Source organism: Ylistrum balloti, unplaced genomic scaffold (genome assembly GCF_031769215.1).
Source record: "Ylistrum balloti isolate Yb309-2 unplaced genomic scaffold, AGI_CSIRO_Ybal_v1 Utg370594, whole genome shotgun sequence".
Taxonomy (NCBI): Eukaryota; Metazoa; Mollusca; class Bivalvia; order Pectinida; family Pectinidae; genus Ylistrum; species Ylistrum balloti.
Genome location: NW_026782368.1, coordinates 343,665 through 364,031, shown reverse-complemented (window position 1 = coordinate 364,031; position 20,367 = coordinate 343,665). Strand labels below are relative to the sequence as shown.

The window sequence follows — 20,367 nt, the reverse complement described above, 5'->3', positions numbered from 1 at the left end:
AAACTGAATCCACAACAAATGTGAATCACACAAACTGTGTTAGTTAAAGAAAGGTCTTCCACTGGTGTTATTTACATCAGAACTAGGTCACGCTGACCGACATTGAGTTACCTCCCCTAAATAGAATAAATAGAGACTACATACAAGAGGTTGTGGCATATGGTATTTCTTTCACCCAAATTAGTTATTTTTCAAATGTTACAAAAAAATATGAGCTTTAGGGAGTGTTGCTTAAACTTTTGAAAAATAAGCAGCTTGAATGAAAGAAATACCTTATATAACAACTGGGATTTTGTGTGACCTGTGTCTACACAATAAAAATACTATTCTGAAGTTGAATGGACCTGTTCCGTATTCATGTCTATTCTAGTTATGTCATCTGTTGGGGCGTATTGCTATGACCTTTCATACCATGCTGCTAAATAATAGGCAAAACTGACAATATCAGAAATACATGGTAATATTGTAACTCATTATAAATTGTAACTAGAAATAAAAAGGTTTGTTTTCTTCAAGGCAAAAAAAAAAAAAAAAACAGTCTAGAAATCCATATAAAAATCAAATTACCAGGTATTACAATACAACTGTTAACTACTTATTGCATATTCAAATTCCTGTAAGTGTGTGAAGCACATTTTCATTTAAACATGCTAAACATGGTATAACATACAAACCAGTAGAAATGATTGATGTGTCAAAAATGGATTAAATCCACCTGTTGTGGTAGAAAAATGTATAATTTTCAAGTTTCCTTTAAATTAAAGATTTTTTTGTAAATGAGATTTATTAATCAAATCTCAAGTTCTATCATCACATTTACTGTTTTTCTTTCCCTATAAATGTTGGTTTAGGAATAATCATATTTACAACTATTGCATGGTTTTTTGTCAAACCCATTGCAACATTCAGTTATGGAGCACTCTTGTAAAAATAAAAAAAACACTTAAATATTTTATGATTGGCTTTAACTATAGGGAATCCTGCATGTGTTTATATTACTATCACAGGAGACCAGGTAGGCATAAAAAAAATCATTGAGAGTATTGACAACTGTTTGAATTCTTTTCAAAGACAAAATCAAGACTCCCTCAGTTTTCTAATGTGTATATTCTTTTTCATCCTGCAACTGGCGCTGCCGTTGTCAGAACACACCTGGTACATATATTTTTGCTGTATTCGACAATGGCAGAAAACATGTCTGTATTTTAGCACATGCAATAATTCAACAAAATTACTCTCTGAATCTACTTTAATATTATGTTTAGAAATATCAATGGTTTTTGAAGTAGGTGATTTTACATTTTACATTTTGTAATGCACGTGTTGATTTATGAAAATTCATAAAACTGCTGTTATATCTGATGAAAATTAGAACTTTGTTTCTCACGGAGCAATTATTTCTGAATCCGTCATCACGCAAAATTCAGCGTAACGTCAATGTCAGGTAAACACAGATTAAACAACAAATCTGTTTATTTCAATAGTCTGATTTTCAGTCAATGTTGCAGGATAAATAGAATACATGGTCAGTGTCTTAAAATACAAGCTGTATTTTGGCTTGCTAATTTGGTCTTTCTTTACGCTCACCAAAATACAGCTATTTTAAGACAGTTTTACACATCATATATGACAGCAATGAAGATGATATTGTAAATGAACAATTCTTTCCTTCATGCAACTGTTATAAACCGTACAATTTGATTTCGTAAAAACAGTTGTAAAACTATTAAGATAATATAGATGTTGATTTGTATGCATAATGTACAAATGAATGAACAACAAACAATGTATTTGGTGTACAGTTTGAAACACAATTTGAAACACAAACAAAAGAATATCTACTCCTTTGTGTAGTTTAGTGTCTATAAATTTTCACTTACTTTTGCAAATTTCCAAATCTTAGAACATTTATTACATGGAAGCTAAATAATGAGACAGACCTAAACATTTGTAATATTGATTAACAACTCCTATTTCCTCCCAAATATAACAGAGTCAAAAGCAGCATTACACTATCTTTAATATCATTATCTGATACTATCAAAACCATGTTAACAAACTCTCTATGATGTTAATAAACTCCCCATGTAATGAAATGCCTTACCACCTTAGCTAGACATCTCATGCCAAACCAAATACATTAATATGGGACACAATAACAAGCATTTCATGAGCACTGTCTTGTCCTCCAATCTGATACAAATTTTGTTGCATAATATGAATTTCTTTTAGAAAGTTTCCTGAAGTGAATTTTATGTAATAAATTCAACTAAATATTTCAAATATTCCACACTTCTAGACTCAGTTAAAATATTTGAAAGTATTGAAAGAATTCCATATCATTTGTTTATTTTTGGCAATTCAGTAAAACAAAATTCTTAAAATTTCAGGATAGGTAAAATATCGCATAAAAGATTTCAAAATTGTTTTTGGTAGAAAATGAAAATTGTGCACTGAATCCTGGAATGGTCATGAAATGAAAGGATTTCAATTGTCCACAAAAACATTTCTAAGAAATCAATTTTTGTGGCATAATACCAAATTACAATACCTGCATATCTATGCTGGTGAAAATGAAGTTCAGAAATTGGCAAATGATTCAAATTATTAGGTACTCATATTTAGAGTATATAGGATTTTGCAGCCTGGTGTCATCTGTATATCACAGCTCGTACACAGAACTAGATGGTCAGGAGTAGTCAATATTATCCAGTCCTTGGTAGATGTAACCAACGGTTGCTGACGTCCTCGTCAAATGAAACGGACGGTCTTGGTCAGTGATGGATGTCTGCGGAGACATGGTCCACTGATTTACAGACAAATCCATAGTGATGACTAGTAACTAGTGGTCACCTTAATGAAGGTTCAAACTACCAATAAAGACTAGTGACTTTAGTATGAATTATGATAAAGCTTTCTGATAAGGATCACTTTCTTGTGAAAACTTGCGTCAAAATTGTTACATTGACAGTGGTCTAAAACATGGCCCCTAGCAACACTTCAAAGTCTACTAACAAGCTTCAGTAGTTGGATTTTTCATGGATGACTTAGTAGTAAAGACTATCGACCTTGGTGTGTACATTGGCTCTATGTGGATACAATAGCCCTCAAATCCCTGTTCGTCCATTGGCTGCGAAATCATAGTCAACATCATCTCTTGCGATTGCCTTCAGAGAAATGTCTCCATTTGTTGATTTCTCCTTATTCATAGCTGCAAAATAAAACACTATCAAAGTAACAAAATCAGGTCATTACATCTTTACATCACAACAAATAACATCATATCACATTTCCATCTTCTATGCTACGTTTTCTACAAACAACATGAATGCAATTATATACCGGTATTACTATCCTCAGTATGTAAGCAACAGCATTCTACTTCTGACACCAAACATCTGACAAAAGATGACTTTTAACAAGAAATAGCACTATCTAAGTTTTTGTATATGTTTTACACGACCTTTTGTATTTAAGAAGAAATCAATGTGTGATGTCATGGCTACACATCTGCCATTGTGTGATGTCATGGCTACACACTGACCATTGTGTGATGTCATGGATACACATTGACCATTGTGTGATGTCATGGTTACACATCTGCCATTGTGTGATGTCATGACTACCAATTGGCCATTGTGTGATGTCATGGCTACACATTGACCATTGTGTGATGTCATGGTTACACATCAGCCATTGTGTGATGTCATGGCTAACCATTGACCATTGTGTGATGTCATGGTTACACATCTGCCATTGTGTGATGTCATGGCTACCAATTGGCCATTATGTGATGCCATGGCTACACCTTGACCATTGTGTGATGTCATGGTTACACATTGACCATTGTGTGATGTCATGGTTACACATTGACCATTGTGTGATGTCATGGTTACACATCTGCCATTGTGTGATGTCATGGCTACACAGCAGCCACTGTGTGATGTCATGGCTACACATCGGCCACTGTGTGATGTCATGGCTACACATCAGCCATTGTGAGATGTCATGGCTACACATCCACCATTGTGTGATGTAATGACTACACATCAGCCACTGTGTGATGTCATGGCTACACATCGAGCATTGTGTGATGTCATGGCTACACATCAGCCATAATGAGATGTCATGGCTACACATCCAGCATTGTGTGATGTCATGACTACACATCAAGCATTGTGTGATGTCATGGCTACACATCAGCCACTGTGAGATGTCATGGCTACACATCCACCATTGTGTGATGTCATGGCTACACATCAGCCATTGCGTGATATTATGACTTCACATCAGCCAATGTGTGATGTCATGGCTATACATCAAGCATTGTGTGATGTAATGGCTACACATCAGCCATTGTGTGATGTTATCACTACACATCCAGCATTGTGTGATGTCATGGCTACACACTGACCATTGTGTGATGTCATGGCAACACATCCACCATTGTGTGATGTTATGACTACACATCAGGCATTGTGTGATGTCATGGCTACACATCAGCCATTGTGTGATGTCATGGCTACACATCTACCATTGTGTGATGTCATGGCTATACATCCACCATTGTGTGATGTCATGACTATACATCGAGCATTGTGTGATGTCATGGCTACACATCAGCCATTTTGTGATGTTATCACTACACATCATCCATGGTGTGATGTCATGGCAACACAATAACCATGGTGTGATTTCATAGCTACACATCAGCCATTGTGTGATGTCATGGCTACACAGTAGCCACTGTGTGATGTCATGGCTACACATCAGCCACTGTGTGATGTCATGGCTACACATCAGCCACTGTGTGATGTCATGGCTACACATCAGCCACTGTGTGATGTTATGACTACACATCAGCCTTGGTGTAATATCACCACTACATATGAAACACATTGTTAATGATGCCATGAATGAACTACATCAACTTGCTACAACATTTTCAAATACATGTGTATTACATCAACCAAACATCTGCTTACGTATTTTTATTATCTTCAGTAACTGTCCAAATTTTACATTCAATAAATTTATCAATATACAAAGATCAAATACATCAGGCAGTTACAATAACAGGCTATACTTGAGTTATTATGTGTGTTATACAAGTCAAATCAAACATGCAGCTAAAAAGAATTGTCAGTAGAGGCTGAAACACTGAAAACTGATGTTAATAAAAGCTGAAACAGAGTTAATAACTCAAATTAAATAAACGAAGTGAGTAGCAACGCCCATAGATAATAACCCAAAGATAATAGCCTTCACTCCATGGTTTTTCTAATCTTACAATATCTGTTCAAACTTTTATGAGATATCTTTTACAGGAGCTTTCATTTCAAAAGTGGCCAAGGGTGACCTTTAACCTTTAATCTGATCCAGAACTTGATGGTATGATGTTACGGTGTAAAAAAACTGTTGATAGGTTGACAAGATGCCTTGTATAAACACAAACTTCCATTTTAAAAGTGGTCAAAAGTGACATTTGACCTTTAATCTTGACCTATTACCACCCCAAATCTATCCATGAAAATGTTCCTATTAAATTAATATATCAAATTACCTTATGCCTTTTAATAAGCCAGCCTACATTTTAATATAGAAAATAGGAAAAATACCAAGAACTATTCACTGCCCTTAATATACCTTGGGTTAATGTCAGATAAATATCATAAGCTTTCCCTTCTAACAACCATTCAACATAAAGCACTCATGCAACAAAATGCCCCACATTCAAAAAGGGAAGTAGATCTCTTCTAACAGGAACTACAAGATGAATATTTTCAGACCATAATTATACCTGTCATGCTAAACTGAAGTCAAATTCTCATCAGTGTTACCACATTAAGATTTCATGTATATCCCTCTGCTGTTTGTTCTGATCAAGTGCAGTACAGAAGTATAACAATTGTAATCTGGACTTCATGATTATCACTGTATTCATGATTGATTTAATATTCCTCATATGAAAATCGCATTTAATCTGTCTGATTAGTACAGGTCAGCATGACAGGTTGTTTTGGTCTAACAATCATATGAATAAAATGATAAAAAGCCAAATAAAAATACAAAATGTTGCAGTTAGTACACCAATGACACAGAGAGGTGAAGGAGCACAAGTCATATTAGGCCTAGGGGAATCTACAATGCAAAAATATATATTACATGTAGATGTTAGTGGCATACACTTGCTTGCTATGCCAAAGGATCAAGTCGCTCTGCCTCTCCAGACCTTAGAATGATGGGGTCATCGTAACTATCTGTGTCACCAGCTTCCTGTACAGGGGCCTGGCCTGTTACATTGACAGAGACAGATATCACAATACAAGTGACAGGATATCATGTACAAAACTTAAGTATTACACTCTACCAGTCAGTGTCTTAGAAATCAGATATCAGACATTGTATTGTACAGTAATATAATGTTCCACTCTTTACAAACCAGTATTCTACAAAGTGGACAACAGACCTTATTTTACAACAAATTGCTATTGCTATGACATCGAACTGATCCCCAAATTTACTGAAATAATGAAATTATAACTTCTCTAAATTGTTATGATCTATTTTATAACTCTCCCAGAAACACATGCATACCTTGTGTGATTTTCATGGCATTGCTCTTATCCTTTTCTATAAAGAGTGCTGTGGCTAAGAAGAATCCCCCACCAAGGACACAAATAAATGGTGTGACATAGAGGGCTAGCTGTAACGTCTTGTACTGTACATATGCAGAACGGGGAGGAGCATTGTAGTTCTTAGCTAGAGCCTGTGACACCTAAAAATAAAAAATATATCTTCATTAACATAAATGTCAATCCTGATAAAATCGAAGGGGTGTAAGAATTTACTATTCACAGCTGGCCATTTAGTTAGTTTAGTAAGTAAGTTTGAAGCAGTTTTCTGGAAACATTGAAACGATACCAAATATATTACAAAATACATCATTAATTTGCTTCGTACTAGCACATGGAATAACATTTCTACTGGAAGAATGGCTTTATGAATTATATAAAACTGTTTGGCTGTCAGTAGTTTGGTTTATTATTTGTTTGTACTAATGATGTCTCAGAATGCATTCATGATATCAGGTTGATACAACAGTGTAACATATGGAAGTAGATCAATGTTAGTTCACTATCATGGACAGAATTTGAATTCTTCAGTTTATTTTCACTTTTAATGTTACCATATACATTGTTATTACTTTGTTGATCATATACCAGTAATACACATCCCATGAACATTTTTTAGTTAGGATCTAGCACCAATATTGGACCATACCTTCCATATTACCTACCAGATTATATATATATATGTAATGCAGACCTACACTAAAAATACATTGCTATGAGGCCCTAACTAATGTGTTAATACTGTTCTGATCAAATTCAATCCCCTGATGTTTACAATATCCATTTCTGAATTATCCAACTTTTTGTCTGGCTACCACATTACATAATATTCATTAATTACTAACTCCAGGCCCTATTGTGGTGAAGAAGCTTTCTCCAATAGAGTGATCCCTACACTACAACCCCAAAACTACAAAGGTCATTGTAATTTGTATCAGTAATATCACTTCATCACTTTATATAATAACATGTTCTAAGATACATACCATTTTTTGAGGGTTAATAGAACAGTCCCTTTTTCCTTTAACTATATCACATGAACCAGAAAGTAAAATATACCAGCAATCATTTCTTATCCGTGTTGCTATACCAACTCACCAATCCGACGATGTATGGACTACCCGCATCACCGAAAGCATGCGAAACCAAAATCTGTACAGATTCAGCGGTCGACCGCCGTGTGGGTATCACAACATACTGAAAACAAAATTCCAGGTTATTTATATCACAAAAGGCACGAGATAATTCTATAGAGGTAGTTACTGTTAACATAATTATTTCGGAGCAATCAAATTTTAGCACGATTTCGAGCAAATAAGTGCTATAGTAAAATTTGCACATTCACAAAATATGTTACATTAAGGACATACAGAAACTGCACAATCAAATCTAATGAAAATATCTTTATAGCAAAAAAAGTTTCAATATGATTATTGCTAAATTATGTCTGTTTACAGTATCCTAGTGATGAAAAATCCATTTTCGTATATGTACTTCAATTAAATCATCACTTTAAACTTGTAGTAAACATGTCTATAGATTAAATGCACTCTATTTGTGCAAATATTTAGGTATATGTGTATTTGTTAGCTGCAAAAGACAGTACATTGTAGTTGTAATTAACCATTAAGTCCATTTGTGATTCCCTGCATTCGAAATGTATATGCCAGGCAATATCCCCAAAAAGAATTATTGATATTTAGTAACATTACCAAAAATTAATTCAATGATCTGTAATAAGCTCTCCTCTTGACTTTGATTCAGAGGCCAAGTACTTTTGTAGAATAAATACAGTCATCAAAATTCCAAATATGTCATGTTAGCATGTGTTTGGTGTGTGATGAGCTTACCAATAACATGTCAGCTATAATAGACCAGTTCAAACATAACATTGTCTCCCCAAGGAAAATCAGGATCTGCAATAAATAACAATGCTTGTATACCTCCATCATCAATTCTTTTCATGAGAACAAAATCAGTTTGATTTTCTGTATGAATAGTGATGCCTGCTTGAAGGAGTCATTCCAATTGTTTTCTTTTAATTTCTACTTAATATTTTCTGAGGTACAAGTAAAATTTTTTCAACAGAATTTATCCCTTTTCTAAGGTGCTGTTAAAACATTTCAACAAAATGTATTTAACAAAATGTATTCCTTTTCTGATGTGCAGGTAAAAACATTTCAAAAAATTTATCGCAAGATTAAAAATGTCTTAATCTAGATATTCTTATTACATTCTATCAACATACAGCAGTTTGAGGATCAAAATTACAACTCATGAAATTACTGATGTCTTTTAAAGCAACTGAATATTTCAAAGTTAAATAGTTATATAGAAAAAAATGTAACATAGATTATATCAGAAATACGACTGTATAAGAAAGGAGTCAATCAATATTGTTTGACATGGACATAGAGGAAATTAATGATTGTATCCATTAATAATCATTAAAACTACATCATTAATAACAACATCTAATAAAATCTGAATCCATTAAAAACATTCTACATAATAGCTACAATTATAAATAACAATAGCTATATCCATTGATTGCTATGTTAATTAATGATATGTCTAAAAAATGACTAAATTCATCAATAATTTGATCCATTGATAAAATTCATTAATGACTTCATCCATTACAAGAAGGCCGTGGGCCTTCACAGTCGTCTGACTACAAAATTTTTCAGCAGGGAGAAGGGTTATTTTTCTCTTCTTTGAATGAAATCTTACTAAGAAGATGTTTTCCATGATGCAGATGGTAGTTTTGGTGAGGAGTAGCTAACTGTAACAAGTGTTACCTATTTTTTGACAGTAAAGTTGAAGCTCAATCCAACGGGTTAAGAAGTTTGAAAAAGGTGTTAACAGGAATCATGTTACAAAATGGCCTTCCTGGCTACCATGTCAAAGATTTGACGATGTTGGAAAATAACAACACCTTGTTTGCTACCTTTCCTTAACATTCCCATTAATTTTCAGCTCAATGGCACCAGTGAAACTGGAGAAGAAGTTTAAAATATGTTTTTCAAGATGGCAACCATCATGGATTTCAGACATATCAGAAAAGTAACAACACTTGGTCAGGACCATTTCATACAAGTCTGAACTCAATCCCACTGGTGGAACTTGAGAAGAAGTTTAAAATGTCAAATGTTTATGCAAGACGCACAACGATGGCAAAGCACAATGACTTTAGGTCATCAGATGACTTAAAAAACTAAGTATAACATGTTATATGATTAGGATAAGAATATCAACACACTTCTGACAAAAAATTTATATATACATATACTTACATAAGTTGGCACTGTGTACCACTGAGATAATACAAGAGCAAAGAAAAGGAACGGCACACATGTCAGCAGGCCAAAGGCACACACCAGGGGATCTGCACGTGGATTTATTTTCTTGTAGCGCCGTGAAATCTCAGCACCCAATGCAACACCCACAAATCCAGCTAGCACCGTGATTATTCCAAAGGTGAATGCCACACTGAAAACAGAAATTAGTAAGAAAGGATGAAATATATGATAAGTAGTACTGAATACTCAATGAAAGTGAAAAAAAAACAATGAGAAATTACTTCTGTTAACAAATATGATAAAGAGATTGGAAACACGAGGTGCACATAATAATCTAGCATTTTACAAGATTTTCATTTTTTTAAGAGAGTGGTGAACTAATTCCAAGAGCCAGAGGGTCAGTAAAATGGAAAATGGACATCAAATTTCATTAACTACTTAAAAGGAAATACAAACAAATTTAAAGTCAACTTAACAATGGATCAATTTTGTTCTTTTTTTTTTCTTTTTTGGTTAAACAAAAAGAAAAAAGAAAACCAAGTTATTACACTATTCTGCCTTATAAATCAGTAACTACATATATAATCATTCATATGCAATGCAGAAACTATAAAATTTCACTTAAATCATAGCAACATAGCCAAACCATCTATTCACTAGTGAGGAGCTAAAAACATATGATTGTTATTCTTTTTCAATTCAAGTTCACCAGATCAATATTTACCATGCAAATCTATGGTAAAAATTTAGACATTGGCAAAAAATCTAGTATACAGTAGGATCACTTGAAAGCTGTGATCCCAACACATAATCAGAAGACTTCTGGTCTGAATATCCAGCGGTTTATAACAAATATCCAAATGTATTCTTACTGAAGTGAAGGACAAAGATCTCAACTTTCTCTGATTCCTCACATGAACCTGCAGACAAAGTATGATCCCACAACAGCCTCTATAACAATTTTAGTAAGTCTGAATTTTTAACAGAAGTGGTCTACTGGTAGATAAAGAGATAATACAAAAGCATTCCAGCTGTGTTATCATTTTGTAGCCAGTCAGCTAGTAAACAAAACTGAAAGAAAACCTACACTGCATTAGTTAAAGAGAAAGGCAATGAGGCAACTACTCTATCTTAATTACAATAGAAAAGGTAAACTGGGCAACTTATAGTCAAGAAAACTTATACAGAAAACTGCCACCGTCCAATGGTTGTGGTACCAATAAGAAAAGTAGCATTGTCAAAATACATCCAAAAATAAAGGGTTTAATTACTACCACCAATATGTACCAATAACTTTAACACTTTATTCATTTACGTGTATCATCAAAAGTATCCTTTTGTCTTTCTCTCTTAGATAAAAAATACTAAATATAGCACCATGCAATACTTTATCAATAAGTAATGATGAAGAAGTAAATGTCATGCACATATTACTGAGATTATCATCATATCATAACAAAAGTCAAATAATTACAATTTCCCAAACCCTCTCCCTCTAAATAAAAAATACAGCATGCACAACCAAATCTGTGTTTTTCAATACTTTTTTTGTAAACTTATAAAAAAAAACATCTATAAAGCAGAAAAAAAACCCATTAAAATTACAAATTGTGCATATTCTTTGGTATGCAAGGCTTAAAAACACCAGGGTTTTAACATAAAGCTGGAAAAAAAACTTGGCTGCCTCAAATCATACTTACCAAACCTTTAGAGGTTCTCCAGCACATAAATAGTTAGGCCTACCAAAGGATGAGCAAGGAAGTTAAAGTAGGAGTGGCCATGGCTACTATCAGTAAACAAGGTTTAGGTTCAGTATGAATGTTAAAAGATCAGTAACCAAGGTTAGTATCAGTAACTAAGGTTTAGGTTCAATATGAACATGATAAGATCCGTTACTAAGGTCAAGTATCAGTAACCAAGGTTAGTATCAGTAAACAAGGTTATGGTTTAGTAATTGTTAACACATCAGTTTCCAAAGTATCATTAACCAAGATTAAGGTTCATTATGAAGCTTAATTTATTGATAGCCAGAGTTAAGTACTAGAAACTAAGTTAGTTTCGGTAACCAAGGTAAAGAATCAGTATAAATGTTAAATGATCAGTAATGAATCTTTAGGTTCAGTATGAACGTTAAATGATCAATGATCATGGTTAAGTATCAATAACTAAAGTTTAGAATCAGTATGAACTTTAACTGATCAGAAAACACAATTAAGTGTCAGTAACCAAGGTTAATACCATTAACCAAAGTTAATATCAGTAACCAAGGTTATGTATCAGTAACCAAGCATAAGTATAAGTAACCAAGGTTACATATTAGTCATCAATATTAAGAATCAATAACCAAAGTTAAGTTTTAGTAAGCAAGGTTTAGCATTGGTGACCAATGTTTAGGTACAGAACAAAGGTTCAATATCAAATGGTTAGTTACCGTATTTAAAAAATGGTAAGTAAAGTTAAGTATCAGTACCAAAGATTAAGTATTAATAACAATACTAGTATTGGTACAAAAACAGGGTAGTTACCGGTATATATCAAGATTATGTTGGCAGCAACCATAATTGATCAGTGTCAAACTCAAGGTAAATAAATCATTGCTTTAGGTCAGAAGGGCAGTTACCAAAAATAACCAGCCAAATTACTGGAGTTAAAAAGACTGTAACCAAATGTGAGTAACAACGCACTATGTTCGATCAGAAACTTCTGTTCTTGATATGTAATTGTGAATAAGTAGCCTTATTTACGAAAATGTTATTATTTCAGTAATTTCTTCAATTTAATGGACAACACAAAACCATTTCAAGTGTGTTAGATCTTTCCATCACACTATCTATAACTTAATTATAGAATTAATTTTAACGAATACTACTTCCTTTTTTCATTTCAAAAAAGCAAAATGAAGAAAAAAAACTTGCTTTGTTCATGCAGTTTGCCTAACTAATTGATTAAATGTTTAAAAATGTTGAATTGATTATTATATCAATATATGACTGATGACTGACAATATTAAGCTATGAGACACATCATTGCGTTAACATATCTAGTAATATTATCCTCAATCTATCAGGTATATTTTGCATTGTGCCTGCCCTGTCATGTGGTGTCTGCCCTGTTGTGTGGTGTCTGTCCTGTTGTGTGGTGTCTGTCCTGGTGGAAAGTGTCTGTCCTGGTGGGTGGTGTCTGTCCTGTTTGGTGGTACCTGTAGTGTACCTTAAGTGCCGTGTACTTACCCAGCTTGAGATGCTTCTTTTCCCTGAGCCTTAATGGAGTCATACATAAAAAGAGGAGCCCACAGTGCCAGGGCACCTGTGGTAAACGTCACACAGGTAAATCCTATGGTTGCCAACACAAAACTGGGACTGTAAACAAAACAAAATAACAAGAGAATATGAACACTAAATCTCAGCAATTTTAGAGAAGATTCTAATGTAAGGCTTTCAGTAAAGTGGTTAACATAGCTTTCAGAAACTGTTTCATGAAACATTTTTTTTTCCTAGTTTCTTTTACTTTTTTTGAAGTTCAATATTGTGAGCTGAGATTTACAAACTTTTTCATCTGTACAGTCTTTTTTTAACACTGAGATTTTCTTCAAATATTGAATAAATTACTTACCCAGAATAAACTCAAGTATGATGCTTTTCTGATTTAGAATAAAACTGAACTCTATAAAAAAAAATTCCAAAAGTTTACAAAAATTTCTGTTTTGAAAAGACAGGCTTAATAACATGACAATTTCATCGATTGATAATTCTCGGGTCAGACATGAATCTGTAATGAATGTCAAACCACACATGGATGATACTTACATCTTCATGACCTCCTTGAGGTCTGTGAGGTAACTTGTATTGTGGAGTGTAACTCCTCCTTCAGACATCCCTCGCTTGGGCTCCTTGAGGACAACAAGGATCAAGATTACACACACCACACCAAGAACTGGAGTTACCTGGCAAAACAAATTACATCTTACAAAACCAAATTTCATCAGGATAATATTTATATCAACCAGGTATGTTAAAATTTGTAAATGCCAAACCAAAACCAGTACAACACAACAGAGTCCTAATGTAGATCTTGAATTCTATCCAAGAATGCATTAATACTACCAGAAATGTTTGAAGACAAGAATATTTGGCAAAGAACAATGAGAGCCTTAAGTCTCATGAAACCATGTCTTAGTAGCTTGAATGAAAATATTCAAAGTTGATAAAGCTATGAAAATGTGATGAAGAATACTGGTCCTTACCCGTAAAGCCCATTGCCAGGCTCCTAAAGCTTTAGCTATATTAGAACCCACGATGTAACCCAGGCCACTGTAATAAAGCACAAGCAAGTATAGATAAGACAGTATGGGGTAGTGTATCATATCTCCACAGTAATATGAAAACAAGTGCAATGCATGCTACACAAAATAGAGGTAACACTTGACCTTTTTTCAAGGGATTAATGTTTCAAGACATCCACATACAATTTCAAAAGAAAAGAATGATAAAAGATTGAATGGAAAAGGCATGTTTTAGAAGTGTTGTAGCAGATTTCTTTTGTTACTTTATTGCATCTTTTCACTATCCAACAGAAAGTTCAGTGCCCCAGACACCTCAAAAAAACTCAGGAGATAGACATATTACAAGATAATGAAATAACATTGTTTTTTTACCATGAAAAGCTGACTGTTTGTAGTCTCTTTAAAGTCTCTTGTGAGTCCCCTTACTGCCCATTGGAAGTCTTTTAATAGCCCTTAGAAAGCTCCTGTACAGGGTCTTTTGTGGCCGATTATAATAACATGTTACAGACTACAATAGGCAACCTTATACAGATGTACCTAGGAAACAGTGTAAAGAGATACAAACCTTCCAACAGGAATGGCGAAGTAAAATATCATGAGCATTCTGGACCTCATGCTTCCAGTAAAAAGGTCTGCTATGATGGTTGGGGCAATGGTGGAGTAACTTGCCTCTCCTACACCAACCAAGGCTCGCATTAATGCAAATGCATAAAAATGCTGCAATAAAACAGAGATTTAATACTTAAAATCATTGAATTAAAAACAAGTACTCATGGAGTTTTGTGCCTTGCCATCCAGCTTGGCTCCTTAAATGAAACATTATGTACTAGAAAAAAGTCTCCCTCACATAAAATTCAATGTTTTCATCTAATAGTATAACAGTATTATAAACATGAAAGCTTGTACGTCAATGCAAGCAATGTTAAACCCTGTAGACAAGAAGACAAAGTAGGTGAGGGTCAAACTGCAATGAAAGTTCCACATATACAGCAAATTTATATGTTGCAATTATGTGCAGTTTTAAGAACCTACACCAGGTAATACTCTTGAAATATTGTTCAATTTTCTTTTCATTAATTTTAACATCACATTAATATGAAGGCAAATGGAAAATAGGTGCATTTTTGAGTTTGTGAAATTAATTGCAATATATGTTACCAATTTAACTTTTAACAACTGATCTTTGGTAATCCATTTAAAATTTTGTCAAATGAATTTTTGAAGAGATCTGTTTGTAAAAGTTATGAAAATTTTCTATAGTTTGTCTATTATTCATAAATATTGCTTATCGGAATCTTGCAGGAAACTAAATAAATTATCTACCTGGGGTAATATAGGATTATTTTTGAAAACTTATAATAATGAAACCCTCATTAAATAGGTCAGATCAGCATACGTAATTACACATGACTGATCAACAAGCTGAAGTGATAAACAACAAGCTGAAGTGGTAAATCATAAGACATGCTTTATTGATACTGTATTTTCAATCTATCTCAAGGCCTGTTGTTAGTAAAACCGTGGGTACCGTACATTCTTCCCCTATCAATGTATCTATATTGAATAGCGTTTGAAAACTAGTGGTACAAGTTGAAACCTTATTTAAACGTACTGGGAAACACTGTATTGTATAATATAATATTCCAACCACATCATTTTTGTACTGAATTTCTATTTTAAATGGCAAGTATCCATTCCATTTGTAAATAAGAGCTACTAATCAAAATCATTCCTAATAAATTACGGACATGTTTGAAATTTAGATAAAAATGTGAAAATGACATCTTAAGAAACTAGTTCTGCAGAAATTAATGATATATATGGCAATTGAGCTTTGAACAGTAAATCTTTGAAGATACACTGCAGTAACACATGTCTACTACAAACACTTACATCTCTTGGTATCATTGATCCCAAAAACGTAACAGCTGACCAGAACAATATACCAGCAGCCATTAAGTATTTTCTCGTAAATCTATCACCAAGGAAACCAAATATAGGAGAAAACACCATGTATGTTATTACAAAAACTGTCTGTATAAGGCCATCTTCTGAGTTCTCTAATTGGTAGTAGTCTTGGATATCTTTAAGTACACCTGTTGATAGATAAGAGACACATCATGATTATGTTATCAGAGTCCAGACATGATATCAACAAGTGATGAATTTTCATGGTAATCTGATTTACTTACAAATTATTAATACCTATATGTAAATATTATACAATTACTGACCCATTTTCAGGTGAATATGAGAATTTATAAGCCCCAGGTGATATATCTCTACTCACTAGTGAAGATGATGTAAGAACAGTTTGTGAAATCAAACCAAGCAGCAAGGCTCTAAGAAATATCTCCGATATCTTATATGTAATCTGATACAGCAATGTGATGGTTAGATTTGATATGAAAGCATTTATATAAAGTACAGTACAAAAATACTACCAAGTCAAATCCTGACATTGTTTGTACATTAAGGTAATAACATTCGAGAATGGAAACCAACATTAGTCCTCTAGAGTCATCAATCCTGAATTGTAGTCTGGACATGAAAAATAACATAAAACAAGATATCCAACTATTGATTTTTTCAAAAACTTTTCCAATACAATGTAAAGAAATGAGACATTTGTATACCATATTGAATTAATTCATCACAAATTATAAAGTATCTGTGTCTGGCATTTCTAGACCAACATATTAATCTGGCAATTCACACATGTGTCTTAATAAACCCAGCATTATATAGAGCTATTCCAAAAATTGCACACCAGTGTTCTTTGATTGTCCTGTAAGAAGTCTAGATCTGCTCCTAGACTTTGTATCAGAAGTATTGCCTTGTATTTCACCTTATATGTAGTGATAGAAAATCAGCTGAATTCGGATAGACTTAAGACGTTATTAATCCAGTACATAATCAGCTGGCTGTGTATTTAATAGTGCATTCTCTGCTGTAGTTACATTTTTATATTTTGTAACTGTAACCTGAAGTACCTCACTTACCTAGAATTTGCACAATATTAATATTACTGTCAATAGCCATCTTTTATTATGCATAATACAAATTTTGTTTTTGCTTTAACACAAAACATAATGCAATACTAATGATCAAGTATGAAAAATTATAATCACATTAAATGAAGTTAAGTTATTAGATGATTCTATCTGATCATGGTCCTATCACTACTAATTAGCCAAGGCTCTCGATCTGTCAGATTTGTGACTGAATCCTAATGCAAAATGGTATCTTTTTTTCCCAATTTAGACTCCAAGTTTTCCCAATTCTAAGGAAAACGCTGCTATTTTTCCCAATTCTAAGGGCCACGGGCCCCAGTTCAAAAATAGGGTGTGAGAGCCCTGTTTGCATACTGTGTGCTTACAATAGCATTAAAGGAGCGTGCTTAATAAACATAATTATCACATAAAAAATGAAACTTGGGTAATAGTAATTGACACTGTTTTGTCATTAATGTCTGATAGTATAAAGTTGACAAACCCTGAGACAGTTATATAATTGTAGACGTTGGGGATATCATCACTATGATTTATTGTTACAAATTTCATCTGAATAACCAAAAAATAAGATGTATATAATATATATAGTCTATATCTAAGGCCATCAAAGTGAAACCAATGAAATTAACCTGTTTTTAAAAACAGAGTAAATCACATTCATGCCAAGCACCAGACAGGAATCAATCAAACATAAGTCTCTGTGGCTTGACAAATTAGATAAATAAAGCAACACCGAATTTCTCCTTTTATCCTACCCCTCCCAACTTCCTTCCTGTTTTTCATGATATTTAATTCCCCTGTCTGTCTTTCTACTCAACCTGTATTATTTCTTTTAAGTGTGGATGTGAAAGAATAGGAAAAATAAACCAAAGCACTTTAATGTATAATGTCTCTTTTTCAGAGAAAGAAAATGTGATTTAAAGATTTAAGATTTAATCCCTGAATCTCTCTTATTACACAATCTGTGTTATTTCTTTTAGAATGGATATGAAACAATGGAAAAAAATACATTGCTGCTGAGACAAAGCCACAGGCCACACCAACCCAATTCTTTTACAGTATTACCAGAACTATTCATAAACAGCAGCACTTTAAGGTATAATGTCTCTTTTTCAGAGAAAAAAAATGTCTGCACATGTTGTCAAAGATAATAAGTTCAAGTGCTTTCTCTCAAACACTAGATTGTTCCCATCTTGAAAGAATAAAAACGGAAATAAAAGGAGTGTTTTGTTGAAAAGATAATAGGATTATAGCTAATAAGTCGAACAATAAAGAACATCGGTGCTGTTTTTGCACCAACATAATCAAAAGCAACAGAAAACATGCATCTCTCAGTATACAAATTATCACAGGCAGCTATAACACATATTTAATACGAGCAGAGATTAAAGTTTATAAATAATAATCTAGTGCTATATGGTTGGAATTTTTCTTCACCTGCTACTGTATATCTGTCCATGTAGTTGAGAAGATTGATGCACAAAAGAATTGCGACTGATGCATATGCTGTAGCTCTCGATATGGAATCGTTATTTTCTGATGCCACAACGACATGGTCGGGAACTTCAATCTCCGGTCGTCGTTGATTGCCATCGTCATCAACGATTGGGGCAGTATCTGAAAAATCAACAGGCATATCATCCAGTTGAACGGTGTCGTCGAACGGAGGGATGAATTTTCTCATTTGTCCTGCGTAAACATATCACATGGGCAAAGTCGGCGGAACACTGACTGTCAGTCACAAGTGTGTTGTAACCTTAGTAATCAAGTGCTTATCAACGAGTCTTCAAGTCCTACTCAAACGCGTTTCGAGAATCTTTAATGTTTGTTACCGGAAGTAGCGTGATTCAGGAAGCAGACGCGCTACGCTGAATTTTAATCCTCGTTGAGCCGTGGGCATGTCCGTTTATGATGACGAACTGGTTTGTCGAATATTAAATGTAACATTACAGACAGAAATCGATACAGGCATCGAAAGACTTTTTAAGGCGCGTCAGAAAAACAAATAAGCATAAGGTCTGCGACGTTTACTGAGCACTGTTTTGTGAAACCGATACACGAATGTCGCTTTTGTTCTTTATCAAAATCTTTTTCTTAAAAATTCGCGATAATTCGCTTAGACAATGCATGATATATGACATCACAGACAATAGTATATCTATGCCACAATGACATTTTTCAGTTACGCGTTCATGGGTTTTGTATGTGTGTTTGTGTGTCATCACTTTAGATAATTGAATGATCACCTATTCACAGATTTTGAAATTATAAATCTTATTCATAATAAACGTACAATTTCTTCGCGTGTCGGTGTCGGGTCAGACTTGGCATGCGCATAGTGTTGGAAACAAAGCGTGATTGTCTAGGTACTTCTTTACACTTTAGACAAATTTTACTTCCATACATAAACTGGCATTAGTAACAAATTACAGGCTACATCACTGAAGCCTTTTCTCTAGAAAAGAAATTAAGCTTACAATTTTTTCCAGTGCAGCCTCGCACATAAAACTATACAACATTCAAATAAATTTGGCGCGGCAAAGACAATTCGTATTGTTATGAAGATGCTAATACTGAGCCCGGCCTTTCCTCAACAATACGACAACAAGATGTAAACACCAGACGATACGCGAGTAGATAAATAATTGACAAGTGCGTTCACAAGGACACGGACAGACAGAGATACGATAACTGAGTATGCATGAGTATTTATACATTCTTATGACCTTGTTATTTTCCAAATCCAGAGACAAAATTCAGAGAACAAAGCCAATACATTTTTTTTCGTTGTTGAATACACCAGTCTTTGTTAAAACTGAAACATCTTCCATGTATCTAATATAACTAATGTCTATATTTCTTACAGAAGTGATATATAATCACTTCTGGCATTCATCAGATAATATTGATATCAAATAACACAAACTCGTACGTTTAAGCGTATTTCGACATGGCTTAGTATTCAGTCATGTCATCCGGCTGTTGGAATTTAACAAATTCATGCTGAATATATTTTCTTTTAATATTTATCGGCACTAAGTGAAATTAATTTAGTCGGAACCCTCAATGTAGGTCTTTGATTTTCTCTAATGCCTTGCTATTTTAAAAGCCTTATCAAAGGCTTCAATAAATTT

General features: G+C 33.7%; 1 protein-coding gene across 3 annotated transcripts; it reads right to left on the bottom strand.

Annotated features, from left to right (window-relative positions):
* Positions 1-2,292: 2,292 nt before the first annotated feature.
* On the bottom strand, positions 2,293-18,936 carry LOC132556852 (protein spinster homolog 1-like). Of its 3 annotated transcripts, none has more exons than XM_060221288.1 (13): positions 18,671-18,936; positions 16,113-16,315; positions 14,785-14,936; positions 14,181-14,247; positions 13,744-13,880; positions 13,168-13,296; positions 11,638-11,676; positions 9,932-10,127; positions 8,486-8,551; positions 7,734-7,832; positions 6,598-6,778; positions 6,166-6,293; positions 2,293-3,211 (listed from the first exon to the last, which is right to left on the bottom strand). In XM_060221288.1, exons 1-12 carry the CDS (start codon positions 18,915-18,917, stop codon positions 6,196-6,198), a joined length of 1,614 nt encoding a protein of 537 aa, XP_060077271.1. In that variant the 5' UTR covers positions 18,918-18,936; the 3' UTR covers positions 2,293-3,211; positions 6,166-6,195. The 3 variants fall into 3 exon arrangements, with proteins under 3 accessions (XP_060077271.1, XP_060077272.1, XP_060077273.1); XM_060221289.1 differs by having other exon boundaries at positions 6,233-6,293; XM_060221290.1 differs by lacking the exon at positions 11,638-11,676.
* Positions 18,937-20,367: the final 1,431 nt, after the last annotated feature.

Bases quoted from the DNA above. Each gene is read 5' to 3' on its own strand.
- LOC132556852 (XM_060221288.1), bottom strand. From the start codon at position 18,917: ATGAGAAAATTCATCCCTCCGTTCGACGACACCGTTCAACTGGATGAT. The intron at 16,316-18,670 runs GTGAAGAAAAAT...ATCTATCAACAG, and splicing joins GGACAGATATACAGTAGCAG to GTGTACTTAAAGATATCCAA. The intron at 8,552-9,931 runs GTAAGTATATGT...TATTTATTGCAG, and splicing joins GGTACACAGTGCCAACTTAT to ATCCTGATTTTCCTTGGGGA.